General features: G+C 50.8%; 4 protein-coding genes across 4 annotated transcripts; all 4 read left to right on the forward strand.

The window, feature by feature from the left end:
- Positions 1-7737: 7737 nt before the first annotated feature.
- Positions 7738-11439, forward strand: GIQ15_02388 (C6 transcription factor; the record flags this gene model as incomplete). Its single annotated transcript, XM_033549805.1, has 2 exons — positions 7738-9230; positions 9294-11439. 2 exons carry the CDS (start codon positions 7738-7740, stop codon positions 11437-11439), a joined length of 3639 nt encoding a protein of 1212 aa, XP_033406966.1.
- Positions 11440-15749: 4310 nt separating this feature from the next.
- On the forward strand, positions 15750-17478 carry GIQ15_02389 (phosphomevalonate kinase; the record flags this gene model as incomplete). Its single annotated transcript, XM_033549806.1, has 2 exons — positions 15750-16243; positions 16386-17478. The coding sequence occupies 2 exons, from the start codon at positions 15750-15752 to the stop codon at positions 17476-17478; spliced, it is 1587 nt and encodes a 528-aa protein (XP_033406967.1).
- Positions 17479-17821: 343 nt separating this feature from the next.
- Positions 17822-20873, forward strand: GIQ15_02390 (DNA replication licensing factor mcm6; the record flags this gene model as incomplete). Its single annotated transcript, XM_033549807.1, has 4 exons — positions 17822-19425; positions 19493-19628; positions 19691-20686; positions 20751-20873. The coding sequence occupies 4 exons, from the start codon at positions 17822-17824 to the stop codon at positions 20871-20873; spliced, it is 2859 nt and encodes a 952-aa protein (XP_033406968.1).
- Positions 20874-21403: 530 nt separating this feature from the next.
- On the forward strand, positions 21404-22373 carry GIQ15_02391 (uncharacterized protein; the record flags this gene model as incomplete). The annotated part of the gene is made up of 4 exons (XM_033549808.1): positions 21404-21437; positions 21496-21634; positions 21825-21933; positions 22008-22373. The coding sequence occupies 4 exons, from the start codon at positions 21404-21406 to the stop codon at positions 22371-22373; spliced, it is 648 nt and encodes a 215-aa protein (XP_033406969.1).
- Positions 22374-22403: the final 30 nt, after the last annotated feature.

The raw sequence follows: 22403 nt of genomic DNA on the forward strand, positions 1-22403 counted from the left end.
GAGGCTGACAGATTAACCGGTGAGGAATCATTCTGGCAGATGAGCCACGACAGATATACATCTATACATCTATACATCTACATATACGTAGCATCGGCTTCAACTCTGTATATAGAGTATCAAGATGACCGGCTAGTCAAAGTCAATTAGGTCATTGTTTACAGCAGATATGACAGCGATATGAAGTACGGAGTAAACAACAGTTTGAGATTCATCTCTCTCCGGCAGCCATCGGCCAGACTCCTGATCTGAGCTCTGTCGGATTTCCAACATGTTGCGGCCATCGGCTGCTCTCTATTCGGCCGCTTTAAGCAGGTGAATATCTTCGGCTGGCACCGTTTGGTCGCTCAATAGAGAAGGACGAAGGGAAACGTTGAAAGACTCGGGCTTGGAACAGCAAGCCACAGAAAGTTTAGATGATCGCATTACAGAGCAAACCCAACTCTGGCCTGGCCTGGACTGAATGGGCATGGAAGAACGAAATTTTTTACGTACAAGATACTGTGTTTTATCGCCCGAAGAAGTGGTGAGGCTGGCGTGCAAGGCAAAGGAAAGCAAGCAAAATAAGTAGCACGGTTAACCCAGGGGCTTCGCCTGCCTGCCCGTTCGCTCGCCTATCCAGCCAGCAGCCGTTGCGTCGCCGACTCGACTGGTGATTAACTCGATCACATCCTCTCATTCGATGAGCTGCCGGTTGTGTTTTCAAGCCACTCGCCAGGCTGCCCTGCCCTGCTCTCCTGTTCCGTCGTCAACCTGCGCAATACGCACTCCATAACAATCCCTCTTGAGAGAGTCCGTGGACCATGTCGACATCCCATGCCCATCCCATTCTCTTCCCGTCTTCGTTAGCCATCGCTCGTGGCCTCCTTATCCCGCCATACGGGATTCTGGTGGATCCCCCTTTTTAAACGCTGCATAAGTCCCGCAAGGAAAAAAAAACACACACACACACAACGACTCCAGGGTTGTTAAGTGTTTGTTCCTGGGCTAATTGTCAACCTGGCCATTGCCGCTTTGCGGTACGGAGTATGACTTGCCGCCTGGTGGCTTGGGAGGGGAGGGGGAGAGGGAAGGGGAAGGAGATTTAAAACAGTTTCGATCCAAGAAATTATGTAACGACAACATCTACTGCAAACATCGATGGCTTGCTTTTTTGGATCTGAACTGCCCAGGCCCCAGGTCAAATAAGGAGTTAGGAGCCTGGTTATATATCCTGTGCTAACGATGGGATGGTGCTGGGTGGCCTGCCTATCCCTATCACCCGCTCCCTCCTAGCGCAAGACGGCCATGCAGCTTCCAGATTATTCCGGAGATGCAACTACCCTACTCTCGCATGCCTTAGTGAGCATCTCTGGGCCTAGAGATGGGAGAGTTTTTTTTATTTTTTTTTTTCTCCCTTCCCCTTAGCCTCTTGGCCGCGGGTCCATTTCGTTACCAACTTTGCTCTGGTCTTCATCTGCTTCCTTCTTGTTCTGTGCCAGGACAAGGAACGTATCAAGATCGTGCGGCGCAATGGGTGGTATCTCTGGACTGGTTTTAAAGACGGGAATGAACGACAAGGCCGGAAACAGAATCCACACTTGCCTTGACAAAATGACGAGCGTTCGTTCGTTTGTTAGGTTGGAACAGGTGGAGTTTTCCCGCGAGCGGCACAGTCCACACAAAACACAACCAAGCAAACGAGCGTGGTAGAGAAGCAAGCCCGGCCTCCACGCTCATGTATATGTCCTTTTCATATAAGGAGAATTCGCCATCACTGCAATTCATCATCGAATCAGGCAATAAATCCGTATTGATATCTACGCGTGGAGTCAGACAACCCATGCTCAATTCCATCATATCACACTTGGCTGCAAACGAAGCCATTAGTTTTATGGCCCTCTATGGGTTAAGCTGAGTTAGGTATCACATGTAGAAACATTCTCCCCCCCTCCCCCCAATATTACACGGTGTTAATGGGCGTAATTAGGTGAAGTAAAAAGTCGGAATAGCCGGTCGTGCATGCCATGTTGAGTAAATCGGCTCCCTCGTCTCGTCTCCTCACATCCGCTCCACCTATATGTACGGCGTATTAACGATCCCACACCGGCCGTTTGCCCGCCTGAAACGGACACGCCCAAGCCCTCGTGGCCGGTCGGGATTAATCGTTTACGGTGTGCACATCGGAGAGAGAGACGGCTTCGGTTAGAGGGAAAGGCGTTGGTGATCCGCGAAGAGAAGCATGGCCACCCTAATATTCTAGAACATCTGCTCACATCGGTTTACAGGATAGTATCGGCGCGCGGAATCCGGGTAGAAGGCTGATTATATTGTGGCTGGTCGAGTTACTGATGATATACGGGAATACAGAAGGAGGATCAGGGCCCAGCTCTGTTCTATCCTGCTTCGACATGGTCAGCTCAGCTTCACCCCGGACCTCAGCCAAGGTTCGTGGTGTCAAGTAATATATCCCGGCTATTAAACCCCAGCAGGAGGATCAGCTACCATGTCGTTTGTCCACCAGCAATCATATAAGCCAGCTAACAACGCGGACACCTCTCGCTCGTAACTCCAAAAAATGAGGGGACAAAAAAAAAGGGGGATGAGGGGGCCCCCGTGGAAGTCGGCGCCGAAGATGCCTTCGAAATGAGACCGTCGGCTTCACGAAGCGAAATGCTAACATAGAGAAATGAGCTGGTGCGGAGTATACTTGAATATAGAGCCAGATGCGTAATAACGTTACCTGTGCCGGGCCCCATGCTGTACGAGAAAGTCGCAAAAAACAACCTGGCCAACAGCCCATACCAGCCAACATATGGCCAGGGGGCGATGAAATATACGATTCGCTGAATTCCCGATTACCTCCTTGTCCTCAGGCCTCGACGGGACGCTATAGCCAGGAGTATAATAAGATAGCTATGGATGTGACGCCAGGTTCACCATATAGGCATTATATATCTTGTGTGTCCTTGCCCACCTCCTTAAACGGTCAAGGTGGAAGATTCGACCTTCCATTTTGCAACATGGGGGGCCCTAACTGTGATGCAATATGGATATCGCCTGAGGCCTGCACGGCCAAATTGAAGTACGGGAGTGACGTGCCTGTAGATAGACGTTCAGGCTTGATACCCTTGCAAACGCAAGGCCTCAATCGATCTCGCGATGGATCGAACTCGTCTGCATCCGCGCAAACATTGGTACTTTCTCCTCCCTATACTGGCTAGCTTCAGGCCAGTTCAACCGTCGCCCGCTTCCCGTTGATCTGAGAGTCGCCTCGCCTCCGCTTTTCCATAAGGTACCTGTCGACGCACCTGTACTCCATATATAGAGCTACTTCATAAGGGCTAAGCATGAAGTAGAGCGTTATACGGAGCGGGTGACCTCGGACGTCGACCTCCAGACGAAAGTGTCGGCGAATTTGGGCGAATTTGGGCTAAAAAGCGGCCCCTGAAGCTCTCCATAAAGCCCAGGAGCCAAGGAGGGAACAAGAAGAATGACGATATACACACCCAGCAAAGAAGATGTATAACGTGTAGACGTAAGAAGATCTCCATATCTATGTAAAACCAGTTGATGTACGTATGGAGGCCATCTTGGCCGGGTGTTCGAGTACATATGTACCTTCGCGCGACGTAATCCCCGTCCTTGCATTGCATTTACACATGTACAGCCGGTTCGGGAGCAGGCTGAACGGGAATCTTATACATATATACTTCCACATTCGGTCTTGCACGATTGGATGCAGCCTTGCAGGTGCAGGAAGCGGGTGCATGTTTCAGTCTTTTATGAAAGGAGAGTCGTTACATGGCATGCACGGCATGGGCAGCATCTTGGACGGGGAAAAGGGGTGTGGCATGGTGAGCTTCTTTTCTTTCTCTCACACTTACGTACAACATGGCGTTAATCTCCTTCGGTCGGATCGGGCTTCGGCAGCGTGAGCAAAACAAAAGAAAGGAAAGAAAAGAAAAGAAAAGTTTGAGAGAAGGGGAAGAAGAAGAAAAAAAAAGAAAGGAAAAGAGAATTTCGCGCCGATGCAGGAGATCATGTCCGCCTAGTGATCCTATTCGCCAGCTCGCCGCCTGTAAAACTACGAAAAGATACTCGAGCAGCGGTTTGTATACATAGTTAAGTGATGGACGGCAGCCATTCCCCAAGGAGAGAAGATAGGAACACCGTACGTATCGGGGGGATGCTGTTTGAATCCGAAGATGCGTATAGGGGATACACTTTTACCGTATACATACCTCGATCGCTATAGGTATTCCATCCTATATTCGATGGCCGAGCAAGGGCGACAGGCAAAGATCAAGATAGCGACCCGCCTGCTTGGAGCAGTTAATGAAGGGGATAGGATCATATAACATACATACACGATGGCGGCAGAGAAGCGACTAAAAATAGATGATTATAAGACGTAGCTATACCCCCTCACGAGAGAGAGCCTAACGACAGAGTTAACGGCAGAGAGTAGATTCTCACGGCCTTCTAAACTCGATTATGGAGTCAGGACGCTGATTTTCCCCGGCTGCTTATTCTCCGCACCGCACCATGTAGCAGTTGGAGAAAGGTGGAATACGAACATTGGCAGACCTCTACTTGGCCGGGTTCTAGACTAGACACGGGTTAAGCAATATGGCTGCTAATCTACTTCGCCGACGAGAAGTCTGGTTAGTAAACCATCAGCCAGAGCGACTGCTGGCCTGGCCGTCCGTTGATTAGAGGGAGCGCACCGTCTGGGGCCCGGCAAGACTCGGGGGAACAGGTGAGAGAAGAGGCAAATTCGGGCTGCGACGGGGGTTGTATACTTATGTTTTATCTTTTTTTTTTTTTGACTCTCGAGTAGTTTGGTTCAGTTGGAGATGTATGGGGGTGATGGTCGAGCGTTGCGCGGACGGGCGGTTGAGCCAATACTCTGGCCGTGGACGAGAGGAACTGGCGGAGTCCGGCCGAGTTATCAAAGACGGGGAGCGGGCAGGATTTTTTTTTAAAAAATTTACCTCATCGGAAGATCATGTTGATCTATATCTGAGCGCTTCCGCTGCCTGGCAAGAGCATACGCAATGGTCCTGCGATGGGTTGGATGTATAACGAGATTGTAGGACTGCTGCGCTGGTAACCAAGTGACCTCCTCGCCCAGATACTAGGAACGGGAATGCAAAGTTACATAATACCCTGTTTGATTGCCGAGAGGCTTGCTGCAGGGTCCAATGCTAGGGTCAGAGTGAAAAGAAAAAAGAAGCAAGCGAGAGAGAGTATTTCCCGCCGTGGAGAAAGCGTTAGGTCTTACTCACATGCTTATAAGCAATTAGATAATGCTTACGGAGGGATGTGATGTTGTATGTACCGACAAACGGACGGAAGGGCGGGCCAAAGGAAGAACGGCCAGCAGCATATCAACGCCCAGCATCAAACGTCCAGCAGCATCAGCGCATCATCGGCAGCAGCAGCAGCAGCAGCAGCGGGAGCATGAGCAGGAGCAGCTTCCCTGTCGTTGGCGGTGGCCCACATCGGCGCTTCGAGGGTATACGGCGAGGTGTATTTTCTAGAAGCTTTACCATACCGACGGTCTATACGGGCGGGAGATGCAGTGAACAGGGGAAAGAAGATATCAACTCTCATCCCTGGTACAAAGTTGCACAGGAGAGGCGATTTTAATCTTCTGCTGGTGCGGGATGCGGGATATTTTGAAAATGGCGGAGGATTTACTTCTTGTGCAACTGGTCAACGCCAACGCTAACGCCCGAGGAGAGTGGTGGAGCTGCGGCGGTGGTGTTCGGGAGAGGGAGAGGAGTCCGTACATCCAGAGTGTACGTCGATCGAAGGTGGACGCCGTGAGAGAGACCAAGAGGAGACCAAGACCTGCCTTCGGTGTGTAATCGCCGTGCATCGATATCAAGTGAAGTGGTGTATGGATGTATGTATGTATAGGGCGCGGTCCGACGGCCCTGCGGCCCTGCACTCCCGCATTCCATTCCAGTGCAAGCTCCAGCGAGTTAGGTCTCAAGTGGAAGGTCAAAATCGTAGTGTGGCAGTCGGTCGTGAATTAAATAAATATATAACCGATACCCAGGGGAGAGAGTCCGCCGTGGGCATTCACCCCTACCTGGCCTTCCGACTTGGCGACGGAGCTCGACGGGATAGACCTGCTACCGTTTGCTGGCTGGTGACCTGGCTTTTCTTTTTCCCTTGCCTTCCATTAAGTAAATGGTAGGAGGACTCAGTCGAGCGGTTGCGTGTTGCTTTTGCTTCTGCGCGCTAACCAGCGATCGGATGTGCAAGCTGCGAGGATCATATCCATCATTCTTCAGACAGTGTGAGTGCCGCTGGTGATCCGATAGGTGAGTCCACAGTACGGAGTATATACGGAGTACTCGTTCCCAAAGTGCATATACTCCGTACATATGTAGAGTATCCGTCTCCATATATTGTGAAGAGATGTGATGGTATGTGATGGCCATCCCACGCAGTACGTACTCTACAAGCACCGGGCTTGCGTTAGCTGAGGCGAACGGGTGCCCTCTAGCCTGGATGTCCTGCTCCATGCCTGCATCGGCAGTCGGGAGACGCCTTCCGCAGTGGCTGGCGAGACGGGTTCATGGTTCTTGACCTGCGCAGAGCAGATGGCAGATGGCAGAGGAAGCACACAACTGCAGCCAACCACGAGTGCCGGGAGCATAAGCGAGCTCTCAATCACCCAGCCTGGCGTCATCGTGTACATCTACATCGAACGTCTCCCTCGTCAGCTCGTCCGTGGAGATCTATCAACTCCCATGTCAACGAATCAGCCTGAAGCCCAACGACCAACGCTAAGACAGTGTGGATGGGAGTAAGACCTAGTTCGGCACAGGCTGGCTGCTGTCCCGAGTCCACCTGCTCGACTTGTTGCCGTGTACCTCTCTCCGAGGGAGGGCATCCGTACGTCTCTCGGCGGGCCAGCGTACAGCTCCTGATGCAGTGGCTTCTCTCCATTCGCCTGCGGCCGCCGTGTCCACCGTTCCACTAGAGAAGTCGAGATATCAACCTGGTCGCGGGATTCATCCTCCACCCCGTACTCCGTCCTCCGTACCTTCTCTCCTATCTTCTCTCCATCCCTCTATGTCTTCTCTAGATGTCCTCTCTATATGTCTTCTCTATGTCTAGATATCTGTCTGTTCACCTTCTTTTTTAAAATTACCGCGTTTTTGCCCGGTTTGCAATACAGTAATACCGTATTTGTAATACGTCTTTTTGCAAATTGACCCCTGTTTCTGCCGTCCCTCGCCGCCCTGCCCTTGTTTTTTGCAAACATGCTTACTTTTTTTTTCTTTTTTTTTTCTTCTTTTTTTTTTTTCTTTTCTTTGTTACTTTTTTGTTACATCTTCCATTATATATCAGAGACGGCTTCGACTATTCACGCTACTTATAAAGCTCGATGGTAGCGCGGCCGGGTTTCCCTGCAAACTCCACGCCTCAAGAGAAACTGCAAAAAAGAAGAAAAAGAAGAAGCCGACTGGCCGTTCTCCAGGCTCTCGGAGTCAACCGAACTTAATACCCACTAGCCTGCGATCTCGACGGAAAATATCACCCAGCAAGAAGTATATACATGCGCACCATCGCACCGCCGGCCTGGCTCCCCCAGACTTAATACCCGTCGACTACTTACTTCTTACCTTACGTTCTTGACGGCAGACCTATGCATGGCCTTCATGTTTGACGTTTGACGTTTGATGTTCATGTTTGTGTTTGCTCTCGACTGCCTGTGCCTATCCTGCTGCTAAGATGCGCTCCAGCATCGCCTGCTCCCGCTGCCGCCGGAGCAAGATAAAGTGCGTCAATGCCGGCATCGATACCACCTGTCGAGCCTGCGAGTCCTCCGGGAGAGACTGCTCCTATCCAACTCCAGCAGCCGCCGGTGGCTGTCACCCGGCCGGTGTCAAACGGGATATCACAGCCTCGTCCGGAGTCGACGATGAACGCGGCAACGCCAACGCCAACGCCAACGGTAACGGCAACGGTAATGGCCATGGCCATGGCGAATGGGATAACCCTAAGCGGCAGCGCAACAGGAAGCATGCCAACTCTTCCATCTCATCCAAGGAGGCCATGGTGAAGCAGAATTACATGCTCGCCCTTGACTCCGTCATCCTCACTCCCAAAGTATGGGAGACCCTATTCGACCTCTTCCAACAGCACTTTGCGACCATATTGCCCTTCTTGCACCCGGCTACCTCGCTGGCTCAGATCCGTCACCTCACAGGCGCTTCCTATGCTTCTACCACCACCCCTGCTTCTTCTACTACCACCACTGTCGACGGACAGCCGGCTGCTGTCGACAAGTCACAGAGCCCGGCACCGAGGTCAGAGGTGTCTCCGCTGATTCTGCTGGGCGTCTTGACCCTGACTGCCAGGTTTCATCCACAGCTAGCTCAGCACCACTCGCCTTCTTCTCCGGTCAGCCCATGCAACCCAACCATGGCCTCGGAGTTCTACGCCAATGTCTTGCGGGCACGACTGGCGGGGACTGACGGTGCCGATATCACCATCACAGACCTCAGCCGAGTCCAGGCTCTGCTCATGCTAACCTTGCATGAATGGGGGATGTGCCGTGGCAAGAATGCATGGATCTATCTGGGAATGGCTGTCAGGATATCTCAGGCTATGGGGCTGTCCTTTGAGCCTGCCGAAGAGGAGACAGCATACTACTCTTACTCGTCCCGTCGACCATCTATGCATGCGGAAATCGACCAGCAGAATCAGCAAAAGGAACAGCTCAATTCGGACGAGCTCATCGATCAGGAGACCAAGAGACGGACATTCTGGAGCTGTTTCATCCTCGATAGATGTCTGAGCAACGGCAGATTACGCCCGCGTATGCTCAGAGTGCGCGAAATTGGAATTCAACTGCCCAGCGAGAACGCGTTTGCCTTTGGTGAGCGAGTAAAGACGTCCTTGCTTAGTGACGGAAACGGTGGGAGGAACGGGACCAGTCGACGCTCGCAGAGCTTTGATTCCCGCGGTGGGACGGCCACCACCACTAATGGAGTACAGATACCCAGCTTGAGGCAGTCCATCGGATACGGCGAGGATGTAAAACTGCGAAACGGCGGCGAGTCCAAACAGTGGCCACCGCTTCCTAGCCACAGAAGCGACGGACTTGGAGACAGGATTGATCGGTGGGAGGTCGGTGTGGAGGAGTGTGTATTGGGCCGACTAGTTCGAATCATTCGAATTTGGGGAAGCGTTGCGAAATGGGCTTGTGACGGCGGCAGAAGGTGTGTAATTGTGTAAATTGCAGACACATTTTTATCATTACCAGAATTGCTAACAAGTTATAGATCTGACCAGTGCCCACCATGGCACCACGAGTCCCGGTTCAACCAGCTCAGGGACCAGTTGCTGGAATTCCAAGAAGGCCTCTACAGGAATCTACAGTACAGCACTCGCAATACTGATACCCACATAATGTACAAAAATACACTGGCCCCATACGCTCTCATGCACATAATCTATTTCCTTTCAGTCATTGTCCTACATCGCGCATACCTGCCTTTCCTCCCACTCCGACCCATGGATCCACAGGGGCCCCTGGACGAGCCCTCGTATCCGCCCGAGAGGTACAGCGTGCCCGACAGCTTCTGGAAAGACAGTGCACGCGAACTATTTCGCGCAGCAAGACAGATGGTGGAACTTGTTCGCACCTGTCATGAACGTGGTGTGCTCATGGAGACACCCCTGGTGGGCTTTGCAATTTACAACGCTGCTTTCATAGGCGTATATGCAGCTCATTTCAACCACATGGATCAGGAGGGCTATCTATGTCTAAAGCCAAACTCCCACGATGCCGTTGCTTCCTCTCCAGGTGGTACAGCAATGTCCATGGGAGCGGGAAGTCAGGGCCAGGCTGATGTGCGGAAAGCCATTGAGATTCTCGGTGAGATGAGGCCTCGGCTGAAAATGGCAGTCGGCTGGTTCCGAACTGTCCATCGGTTACATGGCTATTTCTGCAAGGTCAAGAGAGACCAGAAGCAGCGTTCCTGGCGGAAGCTGGACATGAACAGTGCGGATAACCACTACCATAACAACAGAGCCAACGCCCACCACAACCGCTGCTCTTCTTCCTCGCTGATTGCTCTGAGTAATCTATATGAGGAACTCAAGCAGCTGGACAAAGTGCTCATGGAGCTAGGTAGCACTGAGGACCAAACGCCCGAAATGAACGGGTCGGATGACGATGTGGCTGCGATGTTATCTGCGAATCTGGTGGAGCATAGTGAGACGGCGAGCAACATTGTGAAAAGCGAACCGGGTGACGGCCCAGACGCTCCCCATGGCAGCGAGGCGAACAATCATAGCCACGTTGTTAATGGTGGGCTGCAGCGAGAGTCATGGGTACCCGTTAACAACAGCAGCAGCAGCAACAACCCTGTTCACTCACTCGTCACACCTCACTCCCTTGCTCCGATAACAACTGCGATGACATCGAGCACAATGACCGCGACTACCTCTGGACCGGCAGCTGCGATGATCATGATGGCCAACGGGTGCAAGGAGAACGGCGACAAATCGGCCGATTGCGATCGATGGCCGATTCTCCCTGCTCCGCAACAGCATCATCCCTCTACCAACGCCCCATCTACAGCTCCATCATACAGCCTCCCCCCCTTCCAAAGCACCTATCGCGACACATCCTCATCGGGGCTTCCTGCATCTCCACCGAGCTCGGCCGGTACGACTCTTCCGCCTCCAATCCCTTCCACGACTGGGCACGCAACCGCACCCTTAACAGCAACTACAACCGCTGCATCTTCACCGTACTTCCCTGCGACTCCTTCACCGTCGAACTCAAACTCAAACCACCGCTTACAAGCTGTACAACCCTGGCCAACATCCCGACAGCCTCCTCCTCCGCCATATTCCCAGTCACTCCCTTCGCTCAATCTGGCCGCCCAGCAGAGCTTCCCCCTACCTCCTCTCCAGCCGAGTCTAACCCACTGCGGCCAAGCACACGGACATGGACATGGACATGGCCAGGGTCATGGGCTTGGGCACGGTCATGTACATGGCTCAAGCAACAGGACCCCTCCCCTCGCGCAATCAAGACTGGATCTAGGCTCGTTCCTGGCGCCGCCGCTTTCCCAGCAACAGTACCCCCAGCAGCAGCAGCAGCAGCAGCAACATCAACATCAACAGCAACAGCAACAACCATCATCTAGACATGTCTCGCCATACATGTCTTATGATGGAGCCAATGCCAATCCTCTATGGCTGAGCAGTTTAAGTGGAGAAGACGTGCTCGCCTTTGTCGAGGCAGACAGCTTTGATAAGTGGTCTACGACTATACCTACGTCAAACGGCCCGCCTTCTCCAGCTTCGTTGTCTAACATGAACGGCCACTATCAAACCAACGGCAACGGCAACAGCAACGGCTGTGGCAGTGCCAACGGATGGCTAGGTCTAATCTGGAACGAATATACCCATTAATCTGCACTCTATATCTCATCACGTTACACGCCATATCATCTTTCCTTTTTTCTCATGTATTTTTCATTGCATTGCATTGCGCATCTGATCATATCTATCTCTTTTTTTCATTATTCACTTTCTTGCTCGACTATAGCTCTCGGTTCGACCGCGCTACATTATTACGGATTGGAATGGGACTTGGACCTGGCGAGGGAAGGGAATGGAAGGATAGGCATCGGTATCGGCATGGATAAGGATTGTTTGATTTTATCGTTTTCAGCCAAGGAGCTTGCTGTATTATTTTTTCTCTTGGATCTGGGTCATCTATCATTCCTCTCTCTTGCACACTTTCACTTCTTCCTTTTTTTTAATCTTCGTTTCTACAGCTGGGTGTTTCCATTACGTTTCTGTCTCAGGCCTTACTTGACATGCGATATGCATCGATGCACGGCAACGGACCACGGTAACGAAAATGCCCTGATATATATAGCTCCTACCAAAAAAGATATACCATAGAAACTCAGCAATGAAAATGATAACGAGTGCTTCCTTTGCCTGCTTCACCGACTCCCCACGCCGTACGCCATGTCATGGCTATACGTACGCCGTAGCTAAGCTAAGCTCTCGACGATCGCTGCAGGAATCCATGTATCTTGTTCGCCTGCGCTTTGATAATTTGCGTTATTTCTTCGGCCCGTAGGTACGGGATCATGCTCGTCTCCCTGTATCTTTCTCTGCGCATCGGGAACGGTTTCACCCCAGGTTTCGGTGCGGAGACTTCCCCTTTGCCATTATCGCGCCATCTGTACGCGCGGTCACCCGGCAGACAGACAGGCAGTCGGGGGAGAAAGGAGACTTGAGATAGAAACGGTGGACGCAAGAGAGTTCGACCCGGCTGCATTCTCGGCATGCCCAGTAGATGTTAGAGGTAGAGGTTAGATAGAGGCTTAGTTCTTGGTTAGAGGTTAGAGGCTTAGTTCTTGGATAGTAGCTGGTTAGAGGCTTAGTTCTTGGTTAGAGGTTAGTAGTTAGCTGATAGGAGCTGGCCATCGCATCCCGTCGATCTGCTGCAGGGCTGCGGCCGGCGGATCGCGATAGCCTATGCGGACTCTGACGGGAACTTAGTCGGCGCGGGGGCAAGGTTGCAAAATACAACATACGTAGTCCTGTGCCTTGCTCGGCATCTGGCAAGCGATCGATTCATTCGCTCTCTACTCCGTGCTGTCCGCGTGAAGGGAAGATGATACTTTGGTGGCGGGCCGAGGGTGTGCATATCTACTCAATCGCCCCGTGAAACTCGGCACTTTTCACGTTCTGTCATTCTTTATTCTTTCTTTTTCTAATCTAATTAAAAGGCATTACAAACTGTGACTTTAGAGAGGGGGGATATATGAATGCAAATAAAACGTCAAAGTTCAAGGAAGGGTATCAATCACAAACAAGGTATAGAGAAGTCAAAAAGTCAAGTTACCCGCCGCAAGGAAGTAGGTGTAAGTAATGTGTAAGCTGTCGGGCCATGTTTGGTTAAACCTCAAATTAAATGATGTGAAACGGTCGACGTCGAGATGTAGCTTGATGAAAGTGGTGTATTAGACATCTAGGACATTCCGGGCATTTTCTCGCTTCTGGCTGGGTAGAACCTGTGCAATTGACCTTTGGGTTAGCAGAGATACGCGAAACGGCCGGGGGGAGGGGTAGCCCACCAAGCGGCAACTGAAATGATGATGTATAGGGTCATTAACTGGACTCCTTCCAGCCAGTGTGACTTTCCGTCTTGGATAAGGTAGTTTACCTGTTACAGAGTCTAGGTCAGCACGATAGAATGCACGATCGATAGAGTACTACATACCAAGAGAACGGTAACGAATAGAACAGTAACCTGGAATCCATCGAAATACAGTGTCTAGTTCTTTGTTAGTATGCTTAAAAGATGGTAATATTAGAGGGCTAGGCTTCGGTACCATGTCATCCTTTCCTATAATCGGGTAGCATATCGTTAGTATTTGAGTCTGGAGCGTGATAATAAGGAATATATAAGTATGAGGTTGGGGACGTACCGGCAATCCAACCAATAACTACAAGTAGCGGTAGTACGAGCAGGGCAATCTGCATACTAGACCCGACAGCAACTCCGATCGAGAGGTCCATCTTATCCTTAGCGGCCACTGTCACTGCAGTAGCATGCTCTGCAGCATTTCCAACAATAGGCAGGAGGATCAGGCCGACAAAGGTTTCCGATATGCCACCGGTGGCGGTAATTGCGTCGATAGAAGAGACCTATATAGATTGTGAGTCGATAAATCGATCAAAGGAACCTCACAAGGGTATGTGCATACCATTGCCTCTGCACAAAGGGCGACTAGAGCAGTTGAAACGCAAAGAGTAAGGACGGCAACGAAGACGCTAAGCTGAGGCTCCTCCTCCTGCTCCTCGGGGATAACGATCGGGTTCTGTTGGGCGTTACGTCCTCCCATGGAAGCCGAAAATCCAGCACCAATTTGAGCAATGCCCTTGGTGGCATCGCCTTCCTCGACCTTCTTGGATCTTGATCTCTTTTCAACCTTCTCGCTGGGCTTGTTGAAGATTGAGGAATGGGACTTGAGCTGGAAAAACAGATAGGCTCCATAGACGATGAGCAAGATTACACTTGTGCCTAGATATCGGGTTAACAAGGCACATTCTTGTGGCAGGAGATGGCCACTAACCTCGGGAAATTTGAGCAATTCCAGCCTCGCCATCTAATTGATATACAGTTAGCGAACGAATGTTAGAAGGTGGATGTCTGGATAACATACTTCCTGACCAGGTATGGAAGGCCGTGGGGATGATGAGACTGCCGACAGCCAGCGCGAGAAGACTGGAGGCTGTCTGGGCCACTGTCACATTGAAATTCTGTTCCATACGGTTTACTCCTCCGACGAAGAAGGACATGCCCATGACCAGGAGCAGATTGGACAGGATACTGCCGATCAAGGATGTTTGCACGATAATGATCTCGTTCTTGAACAAGGCAAGAATGGACACGATAAGTTCAACGGCATTTCTAGCTATTGTTAGCTCGAAGAACTGGCTTATTGGAATAGCAGACTGCTTACCCAAAGGTCGCATTGAGAAGACCGCCGATAGTTTCTCCAGTTCTGCAAATATTGTTAGAGATAGAACAAGTGTTGATCCCGAGGTGTATATATACCGCATGGCGATTTCCTCTGTCGCGAAACCGAGCATTGAAGCAAGGGGACTGTTCAATGGTTAGCTACCTGGCATCTAGTTCTCCAATGGCACGTCTCTTACATGATAGCGATGAAGTTGACGACGAAAACGGCGATTGAGTTGGCTTTGACATAGTACATGATAACTATAGGCCTGTTAGCAGATCAACCACCATCTCCACGGTTTATGAGAACGTACTTCCAACAGGAACGGCAAACAAGAGAAGGTTGATCCAGGAGCTGAACACGGTAGCTCGTAACTGTCCAGCGACTGTAAATGTCGGTTTGTGTTTGGCAGCCGGCTCCTCGACCTGCGTAGTCTGCTGTTTATCGACCGACTCCGAGCCCTCTGAACCTCTCTGGACGCCCTCATCGGCAGGCTTGACGCCTCCCAGACCGCGAGTGAGAGGTTCCGTGCTGGTGATGGACTCCGTGCCTCCCTGAAGGCCATCTGTTCCCGCCGTCGAGGGCGCGACACCGCACGTAGTCTCCGCGTTTCCGTTCGAGTTCATGTTCGACATCGTGTAGTTCTCACCGCCGGCTTCCAGGTTCGACGTCGGCGTCCTCTCGGGGCGCGATCTGGTTCTCCTGAACGGATTGCGGCTTGGGGGCTCTCCTTCGGCGTCGTACCAGGCCAGCGACCTTGCTTGGCTGCGATAGAGATCTGCCATCCTTCGTTAGCAAGGCAAGCAACGACAAGACTTTCCAAGGAAGATAAGCTTCTTACGCATCTTGGACTTTTGTGGCGGACAAATTGGTAGAAAGAAGTTGTGTACTCCGTATGTTGAATGAAACAGGAGACTCAAGAGAGACTCCACGACTTAATATCTCGATCTCAGACCAACCTGCCAGGATTAAATCCGCAAAAAAGCAGCAAAACCAAGGCAAAGCCGGTCTCACGATGCAAAAGGGGCCCTTCCGGAGCTAATTCCACTTATTTTCGCATATTTCGCATATTTCCTACTCCACCAGCGAGTGAGAGAGCCAGGTTGCGCCCCTTAACCGGAGCTAATATACAGCTAATGAGATTCAGCCACATCGCCAAACGAGCCACCGCGGCCTGCAGCTAGAGACGCAGCTAGCAAGTAAGCTTAGAAGCTTACCTGGACAGCGACTGAGATGAGATCGCGGCCGCAAGCCACAGATCCATCGCCATCCCACTCCGACGCCGCCGACAGTTCGTCCCGCCATCTCGAGCTCGCCCGTAACGCAGTCGTCGCTCGCAACGCAGTCAGCATGAGGGTTGCGCGGGCAGCAAGAGACATGGCTCAACGACAGCCGCCGACTGAGACGGCCGTATCTGCGCCTGGAAAGGTGCTGCTTGCGGGAGGCTACCTGGTCCTGGATAGAGATTACACAGGCACCGTCTGCGCTCTGGACGCCAGGATCCATGTCGTCGTGCAGCAGCAGAACATCGAGAGACGGACCGCGGATACGCAAACACAGGCAGACACTGTTCAGCTGGAGGGTGAGGCAGCTGAGAAGTCGGACGTGGCGCAGGAGGAAGATACCGTCACCGTCAGGTCGCCGCAGTTTGTCGATGCCGTATGGGAATACAAGATCCGGCGATCAGACAACGGAGGCGGCGTTAAAGCCGTGCAAACAGGCGACGGGTTTGTGGCTCCTTTCTTCTTGTCTTTCCTCTTCCCGTCCTTCGTATCGTTGTTTGTCTTTCGTATCTGTTCCCGGTCTTGTTTACCCTTGGTTTCACCATCTAATATAACCCCGGCTTTGATATAAACTAATTGGAGATAGACCGCGGAACCCGTTCGTCGAGACATCTCTCAACTATGCCCTGACCTACGCGAGCTATGTCTCTGCGTCCCAGAACATCGGCTCGCTCGCCATCACCATTCTGGCGGACGACGACTATTATTCCGAAACCACGGCCAGCAGTGCGCCCCAGGGAGGCCCTGCAGGATTCAAGAAGTTCGGAGTGCGGCTGCAGGATGCGCACAAGACGGGACTGGGATCGTCCGCTGCACTGGTAACTGCGCTGGTGTCCGCGCTCGTCGTTCATCGTACGGTACCGCCGGAGAAGCTCGCGCAGAACAGGCAGAAGCTCCATAACCTCGCCCAGGCAGCTCACTGCGCCGCCCAGGGGAAAATAGGCTCCGGTTTCGATGTTGCTGCCGCCGTCTACGGATCATGCTACTATCGGCGCTTTTCTCCATCCGTGCTTGCTGAACTAGGTGAGCCTGGCTCGCCCAAGTTTGAAGATCGCCTCTTCTCCATCGTTGAAGATCTCAACACGAGTGCTCCATGGGACACCGAATGCAATGATGTCGGGTTTGAACTTCCTGGGGGGATGCAGATGGTGCTCTGTGACGTTGACTGCGGCTCCCAGACTCCGGGCATGGTTAAAAAGCTGCTTCGTTGGCGAGAGGAAAACCGCGAGGAAGCAGATGCCATATGGTCTAGTCTACAATTGAATAACGAGAAGATTCGTCTTGAGCTGAAGAAACTCACCCTCGGTCCGGGAACAGGTAACTTCAACGAGGTCCGCAGTCTACTTCTTAAATCGAGAATGTGGATTAAAACGATGACGAAGAAGAGCGGCGTGCCAGTCGAACCCTTGGTGCAGACTGAACTATTAGACGCTCTGGGCAAGCTTGACGGCGTTATTGGCGGCGTTGTTCCTGGTGCAGGAGGGTATGATGCTATTGCCTTGCTCATCGAGGACGACCCGGATATCATCGATGCGATCCGCGCGTACCTGGAAGACTGGCACAGCACCGTGGAGGACGACTTTGGCGGCAAGATCGAAAGAGTCCGCCTACTCGGCGTGGGCTACGGTTCTGAGGGGATCCTGAACGAGCTGCCAGTCCGATATAGCGAATGGATATGAGTCGACGTGGAGAGTGGTTAACGTGCTTTGATGTCGTTTATGCATTTCACGATCATGAGTTAACGACCATTACTAGACTAGCAATATTATTTCAGTTATACTCTCTCTATACTATATCTATACTCTATTCTACTCTACTCTACTCTACTCTATATTCTATTCTATAATCTACTCTATATACTCTCCGTAGATATTTGATATGAATCACGTGCTAAACCACTTTACGCGTAACGCGAACTACGCGTTTTGTCAACTTCGCTTGAATTTCCACGAAGAACGAGAAGACAAAGATCAATTTCTCTCCAAACACCCGCCAGTTCGCTCTTATTAATGATAAGCCATCATGTCGTCCATGCTGGATCTCCTCATGACCTCCGAGCCAGGCACCGGCCCTGTGCTGGACAGCTCGCAGCGATCCCGCCTCCCACTTCCCTCAGAGAGCAATGCGCCCATGAGCGAGGCACCCGAATTCGCAGATGACCAGCTTGTAGGACCAGGGAGCAGGTCGTCGCGGCGGCCCCGACATCCCATGTATGGCAGAGGACCTCCCGTTGTCCGCGATGTCGCCGGTGAAAAAGTACAGCAAGCCTTCGAAGAACTGCTGGAAACGCACATTGAAGACCCCATGTCGTCCGGCGTCCCTCCTACATCATCGGAGATGCTCAGTGATAAATACTACATCTCTCAGATCCATGGAATGCAAAAACTACAGCTTTCTACCCTCTACGTCGACTTCACCCACCTTACCTCCTTACCGAATCAAGTACTGGCCGATGCCATCGTGAACCAGTACTACAGATTTCAGCCCTACCTCACCAAGGCACTACATAATTTAATCGCGAAATATGAACCCCAGTATTTCCGTGCACATAAACAGCTTGGAAGCCATTCGTCACAGGCTGGTACCTCCACGGTAGCACTCGACAGCACCGAACCCGACGACCTTGCCGGAAAGACCAGATACCAACAGACGGATAAGGTGTTTACGCTTGCATTCTACAATCTTCCGCTAGTCTCCAGGCTCAGACAGCTTCGAACGGCCCAGATTGGAATGCTTTCTTCGATATCAGGCACCGTGACGAGAACGTCTGAAGTGCGTCCAGAACTCGCGATGGGAACATTTATTTGTGAAACTTGCAACATTGTTTGTGCGGATATCGAGCAGAGCTTTAAATTCACCGAGCCTACCCAGTGCACCAACCCAACTTGCGGTAATCGCATTGGATGGCGCTTAGATATTAGAAAAAGTACCTTTGTGGATTGGCAGAAAGTTAAGCTGCAGGAGTCGTCACATGAGATACCAACGGGAAGCATGCCTAGAACTATGGACGTTATCTTACGTGGAGAGATGGTTGACCGTGCAAAGGCTGGTGAAAGGTGTATATTCACCGGAACACTTGTTGTTATTCCAGATGTCAGCCAGATTGGGACACCCGGTGTTCGACCTGAAGCAACCAGGGATTACGGAAATTTCAGAGGCGGAGATGCCGGAGGAAACGGTGTTACTGGCTTGAAATCACTCGGTGTGCGGGATCTCACATACCGCATGGCATTCCTGGCATGTATGATAACGCCAGACTTGTCTACTCCCGGCCAATCATCAAACCAGAACTTACAGGGTCAATCTCCAAATATTCTTGCCTCCTTGAATCAGGCTGAGCTGCCCGAAGAAGTCGAAGATATGGCACAAAAGGCCTTACTTCAAACGCTTACCCCCTACGAGGTCCAGGATCTAAAGGAGTTGGTGCATTCTGAGTATATCTACGCTCGACTTATCGACTCTATAGCGCCTATGATTTATGGTCATCAGCAAATTAAAAAAGGTTTGCTCCTGCAATTGGTCGGAGGTGTCAGTAAACGAACGGTGGAGGAATCGATGCAACTTCGTGGTGATATTAATATTTGCATTGTTGGCGATCCGTCGACGAGCAAGAGTCAGTTTTTAAAGTATGGCTACCCAGATCTCACTTCGTCGTGATATGTTTGTTTCGTGGGCTAACTGGCTTCCTTCTAGGTACATTTGTAAGCTGCATCCACGAGCAGTATATACCAGTGGTAAAGCGTCGTCTGCAGCTGGTCTCACTGCTGCCGTTGTTAAGGACCCAGAAACTGGGGAGTTCACTATTGAAGCTGGAGCGCTGATGCTTGCGGTAGGTTTCAACCTAAATTTCTATACCTAATTAAAGATAACCTTTTACTAATATATCTATAGAACGGCGGTGGAATCTGTGCAATTGACGAATTCGACAAGATGGATGTGAGCGACCAGGTTGCTATCCACGAAGCTATGGAACAGCAAACCATATCTATTGCCAAAGCTGGAATCCATACAACCCTCAATGCGCGAGCAAGTATCCTGGCAGCTGCGAATCCTATAGGAGGGAGATACAACCCCAAGACTACTCTCCGAGGAAACCTTAACTTCAGTGCTCCTATTATGAGTCGTTTTGATCTTTTCTTCGTAATTCGAGACGATCCAAATGAAGCGGTTGATAGAAACCTGGCAAATCACATTGTGAATGTCCACATGAACCGGGATGAAGCAGTGAAACCCGATTTATCCACAGAGCAGTTACAAAGATATATTCGATTTGCACGGACATTCCGACCAGTCTTTACCGAAGAAGCTAGGGCTTTGGTCGTTGTTAAATACAAGGAACTTCGTGCCGATGATTCACAGGGAGGTATGGGCCGGAGCAGTTATCGAATTACCGTTCGACAACTGGAGAGTTTGATTCGATTATCTGAAGCCGTGGCGAAGGCGAACTGTGTTGAAGAGGTCATTCCCAGTTTCGTGATGGAAGCCTATGACTTGCTGAGACAGAGTATCGTTACTGTTGAGAAGGATGATGTAGAGGTTGATGATGAGGAAGATGCTGCTGCCGCCGCTGCAGGAAACAACCAAACGGCTGCTGATGACCAGCACATGATGGACGAGGACGACGATACACAGCAGCAAACAGACGCGCAACAGAGTACTGCCGAGAGTCGACCACAAAAGATGAAGATCACCTATGATAAATACATGCGTGTCCTGAATGTTCTCGTTCGTCGTGTCAACGATGACGAGACCCGGACCGGTGAGGGAGTTGAGGAGGAGGACCTTATCCTTTATTACCTCGAACAGGTCGAGTCTGAGTTAAATAATGAGGAAGAGCTAGAGCAAGAGCGAGACTTGGTGACGAAGATACTGAAGAGAATGGTCAAGGTATGTCTATTACTCGCCCCCATACACTGTCCTTTTCATCACTAACATGGTCATCGTCAAATAGGATAATATCCTCATGCAAATCCGTGGAGAAGGGCTGATGGAGACTGACGGTGGAGCGCAACCTGCAGCCGAGCCCAAAGTGGTATATGTGCTGCACCCCAACTGTGCAGTCGAGGAGATGTAGACCCATATAGGTCACAGTTATGATGTTTGGATCTCGAATCTATGCAGGATACCTGTTAGATTTTTAATCTTCCTCATTTTATCACGTTGATGACTATTTTCTTCACTCCTTGGCTCTATAGTTATTGATGACGGCGTAAACTACGACGAACATGGCATGTTAGCCAGGAAAATGATGGGGGAGGATGGAGCCAGGCGTGTATTACGGTCTGTTGTTCAATTTGATATCCAAATAGACGTACGGAGTATAAAACTTGATGATCAATTCTCTATCATTATTTCCATCCCAGAATATCTGTAGACGTCGCATATGGAATAGAACCACCTCGTAAAATAGTTATCCCGCATCACACTGTCTTCGCCGGCCGTGTTTTGCCTGTCCGGAGGCGCATAAAGTCAGGGGCTTGCTATGACCGTCCCTTGGCAGCCTGTTACGAGCCCACGCCGAGCCACCAGATCCATTTTGACCAAGCAAATACAACCAGGATAAACCGACAGTCATCATAATCTGCAGTGGGAACTAGCCTAAAAATGGCGAGGCGACGGAATGTCAAGGGCCCCGATGGTACGGAGCATCCCTAATCGGCCTTCCTTGGAGCGCAAAAGCTGACCGGTATCGACAGAGGGCCGCTCGAAGCAGGCGGGAAAGGAAGAACTCCACGAAACCCACAAGGACGCGACAATGAGCCAGCAGTCGAAATGGCTGACGCTTGCCCTTGCTAGTGGCGCATTTGCTGCGATGAATGGACTGTTTGCGAAATTGTAGGTTCATCTCCGTCGATATCTTAAGTCTTCGTACGATCTTGATTTTTATATCGTTGCAATCACGGGATATGGTACATATAACGGCTGGTATACCTTGGAAGTATCCAAAGAACTTCGTCGACATGTTTAATTAATAACTGCTAGCCACAGAAGATATATTCTGTAGACCTTGCTAATGGTTGAATAGGACTACGACGGAGCTTACAACTAGCATCTCGCGGGCAATATCTCATCCCTTCTCGTCATCTGGAGCGACTACCACCGTGGATGTGGTGGTGGAATACATAGTTCGAGCTGTATGTATTATCAGATACCTATGCACTCGATATCGATTTTATATGCATATAATATCTTATACTAACCTCTCCAGGGCTTCTTCGGGTTGAATCTTCTCTCCAATTTCATTATGTGGACGCTTTTCACTCGTGCATTGACTGCCTCTCCATCGACAACCAAGGTAACCATCACAAACACTACAGCAAACTTTCTCGTCACGGCTGTGCTGGGTATGCTTGTTTTCCAGGAGAATGTTACTGCCCAGTGGTTGGTTGGCGCCACCTTGATGGCTGCCGGATGCATTATTGTTGGTATGCGAGAGGAGAAGCCGAAGGATAATGAAGTTTCCAATACTAGCACTGGTGCTGGTACCCGGGTTTGTGCAGATGAAGAAAGTATTAGATTAACTGGTAATCGAAAAAGGGACGAAGACGATGATTTGATTGCCCTTGAGGATTAAACATGTATATAAATAGGAGTTCAGCAGCAC

The sequence above is a fragment of the Arthroderma uncinatum genome (genome assembly GCF_011692745.1).
Source record: "Arthroderma uncinatum strain CBS 119779 chromosome Unknown scaffold2, whole genome shotgun sequence".
Taxonomy (NCBI): domain Eukaryota; kingdom Fungi; phylum Ascomycota; class Eurotiomycetes; order Onygenales; family Arthrodermataceae; genus Arthroderma; species Arthroderma uncinatum.